The sequence below is a fragment of the Rutidosis leptorrhynchoides genome, chromosome 1 (genome assembly GCF_046630445.1).
Source record: "Rutidosis leptorrhynchoides isolate AG116_Rl617_1_P2 chromosome 1, CSIRO_AGI_Rlap_v1, whole genome shotgun sequence".
Lineage (NCBI taxonomy): Eukaryota > Viridiplantae > Streptophyta > Magnoliopsida > Asterales > Asteraceae > Rutidosis > Rutidosis leptorrhynchoides.
The window spans coordinates 181,193,008-181,198,951 of record NC_092333.1 but is presented as its reverse complement, the minus strand read 5'-3'; the positions used below and the strand labels follow the sequence as shown (position 1 = coordinate 181,198,951).

The 5,944-nt window shown below is 34.2% G+C and overlaps 1 protein-coding gene across 1 annotated transcript; it reads right to left on the bottom strand.

Annotated features, from left to right (window-relative positions):
• Window positions 1–250: 250 nt before the first annotated feature.
• Window positions 251–607, bottom strand: LOC139892471 (secreted RxLR effector protein 161-like). The gene has a single exon (XM_071875573.1). It carries the CDS (start codon window positions 605–607, stop codon window positions 251–253), a length of 357 nt encoding a protein of 118 aa, XP_071731674.1.
• Window positions 608–5,944: the final 5,337 nt, after the last annotated feature.

Here is a 5,944-nt window from a genome sequence, read left to right as displayed (position 1 = left end):
TATGTTGTGATCTAAGAAAATCCACGGATATGACTCTATTTGTGATCAACTCACGAACCATACAGTGTCTAAGGCCTAAGTGTCGCGACTTTCCGTTGTACCTTTAATTTGACTATATGCCTTTGCCACAGTAGAAGCACTATCACAATGGATGGAAATAGGAGATATGGGTTTTAGCCACAAAGGAATCTCATAAATCAAATTCCTCAACCATTCAGCTTCCTTGCTAGCATCAGCCAAAGCTACGAATTCAGACTTCATGTTCGAATTTGTAATGCACGTTTGCTTCTTCAAGTAAGAATTTACAATCAGTCGTAGAAGAATGATCTTCGATGTTTGTAATCCAACTTGCATCTGAGTAACCTTCAATGATCGAAGGAAATCCAGAATAAGTTATACCATAGTCCATGGTAGGCTTCAAGTACTTGAATAATATATTTATCGCATCCCGATGTTGGGTACTAGGATTGATAGTGAAGATACTCAACTTTCCAACAACATAAGCAATATCAGGTCGTGTACTAGTCATAGCATACATTAAACTACCAATTGCTTGAGAGTATTCAAGTTGGAACGCTTCTTTACCCGAATTGGGCATAAGCTTCATACTTGAATCAACGCGAGTACTATCCGGTGAATAATTCACGTTTAAACTTTTTCAGTAACTTCTCAAATAATGAGATTGTGTAATAGTGATACGACTATTGTCATGCTTAATCCTTATTCCATGGATTATGAAATGTCCCGTTCTTATTGATTAAAAATGTTCCATATTAATTGATTTCGTTGCGAGGTTTTGACCTCTATATGAGACGTTTTTCAAAGACTGCATTCATTTTAAAACATACCATAACCTTTATTTCATCAATAAAGGTTTAAAAAGCTTTACGTAGATTATCAAATAATGATAATCGAAAATATCCTGTTTACACACGACCATTACATAATGGTTTACAATACAAATATGTTACAACAAAATAAGTTTCTTAAATGCAGTTTTTACACAATATCATACAAGCATGGACTCCAAATCTTGTCCTTATTTAAGTATGCGACAGCGGAAGCTCTTAATAATCACCTGAGAATAAACATGCTTTAAACGTCAACAAAAATGTTGGTGAGTTATAGGTTTAACCTATATATATCAAATCATAATAATAGACTACAAGATTTCATATTTCAATACACATCCCATACATAGAGATAAAAATCATTCATATGGTGAACACCTGGTAACCGACATTAACAAGATGCATATATAAGAATATCCCCATCATTCCGGGACACCCTTCGGATATGATATAAATTTTGAAGTACTAAAGCATCCGGTACTTTGGATGGGGTTTTTTAGGCCCAATAGATCTATCTTTAGGATTCGCGTCAATTAGGGTGTCTGTTCCCTAATTCTTAGATTACCAGACTTAATAAAAAGGGCATATTCGATTTCGATAATTCAACCATAGAATGTAGTTTCACGTACTTGTGTCTATTTTGTAAATAATTTATAAAACCTGCATGTATTCTCATCCCAAAAATATTAGATTTTAAAAGTGGGACTATAACTCACTTTCACAGATTTTTACTTCGTCGGGAAGTAAGACTTGACCACTGGTTGATTCACGAACCTATAACAATATATACATATATATCAAAGTATGTTCAAAATATATTTACAATACTTTTAATATATTTTGATGTTTTAAGTTTATTAAGTCAGCTGTCCTCGTTAGTAACCTACAACTAGTTGTCCACAGTTACATGTACAGAAATAAATCGAGAAATATTATCTTGAATCAATCCACGACCCAGTGTATACGTATCTCAGTATTGATCACAACTCAAACTATATATATTTTGGAATCAACCTCAACCCTGTATAGCTAACTCCAACATTCACATATAGAGTGTCTATGGTTGTTCCGAAATATATATAGATGTGTCGACATGATAGGTCGAAACATTGTATACGTTTCTATGGTATCTCAAGATTACATAATATACAATACAAGTTGATTAAGTTATGGTTGGAATAGATTTGTTACCAATTTTCACGTAGCTAAAATGAGAAAAATTATCCAATCTTGTTTTACCCATAACTTCTTCATTTTAAATCCGGTTTGAGTGAATCAAATTGCTATGGTTTCATATTGAACTCTATTTTATGAATCTAAACAGAAAAAGTATAGGTTTATTGTCAGAAAAATAAGTTACAAGTCGTTTTTGTAAAGGTAGTCATTTCAGTCGAAAGAACGACGTCTAGATGACCATTTTAGAAAACATACTTCCACTTTGAGTTTAACCATAATTTTTGGATATAGTTTCATGTTCATAATAAAAATCATTTTCTCAGAATAACAACTTTTAAATCAAAGTTTATCATAGTTTTTAATTAACTAACCCAAAACAGCCCGCGGTGTTACTACGACGGCGTAAATCCGGTTTTACGATGTTTTTCGTGTTTCCAGGTTTTAAATCATTAAGTTAGCATATCATATAGATATAGAACATGTGTTTAGTTGATTTTAAAAGTCAAGTTAGAAGGATTAACTTTTGTTTGCGAACAAGTTTAGAATTAACTAAACTATGTTCAAGTGATTACAAGTTTAAACCTTCGAATAAGATAGCTTTATATGTATGAATCGAATGATGTTATGAACATCATTACTACCTTAAGTTCCTTGGATAAACCTACTAGAAAAGAGAAAAATGGATCTAGCTTCAACGGATCCTTGGATGGCTCGAAGTTCTTGAAGCAGAATCATGACACGAAAACAAGTTCAAGTAAGATCATCACTTGAAATAAGATTGTTATAGTTATAGAAATTGAACCAAAGTTTGAATATGATTATTACCTTGTATTAGAATGATAAACTACTATAAGAAACAAAGATTTCTTGAGGTTGGATGATCACCTTACAAGATTGGAAGTGAGCTAGCAAACTTGAAAGTATTCTTGATTTTATGTAACTAGAACTTGTAGAATTTATGAAGAACACTTAGAACTTGAAGATAGAACTTGAGAGAGATCAATTAGATGAAGAAAATTGAAGAATGAAAGTGTTTGTAGGTGTTTTTGGTCATTGGTGTATGGATTAGATATAAAGGATATGTAATTTTGTTTTCATGTAAATAAGTCATGAATGATTACTCATATTTTTGTTATTTTATGAGATATTTCATGCTAGTTGCCAAATGATGGTTCCCATATGTGTTAGGTGACTCACATGGGCTGCTAAGAGCTGATCATTGGAGTGTATATACCAATAGTACATACATCTAAAAGCTGTGTATTGTACGAGTACGAATACGGGTGCATACGAGTAGAATTGTTGATGAAACTGAACGAGGATGTAATTGTAAGCATTTTTGTTAAGTAGAAGTATTTTGATAAGTGTATTTAAGTCTTTCAAAAGTGTATAAATACATATTAAAACACTACATGTATATACATTTTAACTGAGTCGTTAAGTCATCGTTAGTCGTTACATGTAAGTGTTGTTTTGAAACCTTTAGGTTAACGATCTTGTTAAATGTTGTTAACCCAATGTTTATAATATCAAATGAGATTTTAAATTATTATATTATCATGATATTATCATGTATGAATATCTCTTAATATGATATATATATATACATTAAATGTCTTTACAACGATAATCGTTACATATATGTCTCGTTTAAAAATCATTAAGTTAGTAGTCTTGTTTTTACATATGTAGTTCATTGTTAATATACTTAATGATATGTTTACTTATCATAGTATCATGTTAACTATATATATATCCATATATATGTCATCATATAGTTTTTACAAGTTTTAACGTTCGTGAATCACCGGTCAACTTGGGTGGTCAATTGTCTATATGAAACATATTTCAATTAATCAAGTCTTAACAAGTTTGATTGCTTAACATGTTGGAAACATTTAATCATGTAAATATCAATCTAAATTAATATATATATACATGGAAAAGTTCGGGTCACTACAGTACCTACCCGTTAAATAAATTTCGTCCCGAAATTTTAAGCTGTTGAAGGTGTTGACGAATCTTCTGGAAATAGATGCGGGTATTTCTTCTTCATCTGATCTTCATGCTCCCAGGTGAACTCGGGTCCTCTACGAGAATTCCATCGAACCTTAACAATTGGTATCTTGTTTTGCTTAAGTCTTTTAACCTCACGATCCATTATTTCGACGGGTTCTTCGATGAATTGAAGTTTTTCGTTGATTTGGATTTCATCTAACGGAATAGTGAGATCTTCTTTAGCAAAACATTTCTTCAAATTCTAGACTTGGAAAGTGTTATGTACAGCCGCGAGTTGTTGAGGTAACTCAAGTCGGTAAGCTACTGGTCCGACACGATCAATAATCTTGAATGGTCCAATATACCTTGGATTTAATTTCCCTCGTTTACCAAATCGAACAACGCCTTTCCAAGGTGCAACTTTAAGCATGTCCTTCTCTCCAATTTCAAATTCTATATCTTTTCTTTTAATGTCAGCGTAGCTCTTTTGTCGACTTTGGGCGGTTTTCAACCGTGGTTGAATTTGGATGATCTTCTCGGTAGTTTCTTGTATAATCTCCGGACCCGTAATCTGTCTATCCCCCACTTCACTCCAACAAATCGGAGACCTGCACTTTCTACCATAAAGTGCTTCAAACGGCGCCATCTCAATGCTTGAATGGTAGCTGTTGTTGTAGGAAAATTCTGCTAACGGTAGATGTCGATCCCAACTGTTTCTGAAATCAATAACACATGCTCGTAGCATGTCTTCAAGCATTTGTATCGTCCTTTCGCTCTGCCCATCAGTTTGTGGATGATAGGCAGTACTCATGTCTAGACGAGTTCCTAATGCTTGCTGTAATGTCTGCCAAAATCTTGAAATAAATCTGCCATCCCTATCAGAGATAATAGAGATTGGTATTCCATGTCTGGAGACGACTTCCTTCAAATACAGTCGTGCTAACTTCTCCATCTTGTCATCTTCTCTTATTGGCAGGAAGTGTGCTGATTTGGTGAGACGATCAACTATTACCCAAATAGTATCAAAACCACTTGCAGTCCTTGGCAATTTAGTGATGAAATCCATGGTAATGTTTTCCCATTTCCATTCCGGGATTTCGGGTTGTTGAAGTAGACCTGATGGTTTCTGATGCTCAGCTTTGACCTTAGAACACGTCAAACATTCTCCTACATATTTAGCAACATCGGCTTTCATACCCGGCCACCAAAAATGTTTCTTGAGATCCTTGTACATCTTCCCCGTTCCAGGATGTATTGAGTATCTGGTTTTATGAGCTTCTCTAAGTACCATTTCTCTCATATCTCCAAATTTTGGTACCCAAATCCTTTCAGCCCTATACCGGGTTCCGTCTTCCCGAATATTAAGATGCTTCTCCGATCCTTTGGGTATTTCATCCTTTAAATTTCCCACTTTTAAAACTCCTTGTTGCGCCTCCTTTATTTGAGTAGTAAGGTTATTATGAATCATTATATTCATAGATCTTACTCGAATGGGTTCTCTATCCTTCCTGCTCAAGGCATCGGCTACCACATTTGCCTTCCCCGGGTGGTAACGAATCTCAAAGTCGTAATCATTCAACAATTCAATCCACCTACGCTGCCTCATATTCAGTTGTTTCTGATTAAATATGTGTTGAAGACTTTTGTGGTCGGTATATATAATACTTTTGACCCCATATAAGTAGTGCCTCCAAGTCTTTAATGCAAAAACAACCGCGCCTAATTCCAAATCATGCGTCGTATAATTTTGTTTGTGAATCTTCAATTGTCTAGACGCATAAGCAATCACCTTCGTTCGTTGCATTAATACACAACCGATACCTTGCTTTGATGCGTCACAATAAATCACAAAATCATCATTCCCTTCAGGCAATGACAATATAGGTGCCGTAGTTAGCTTTTTCTTCAATAACTGAAAC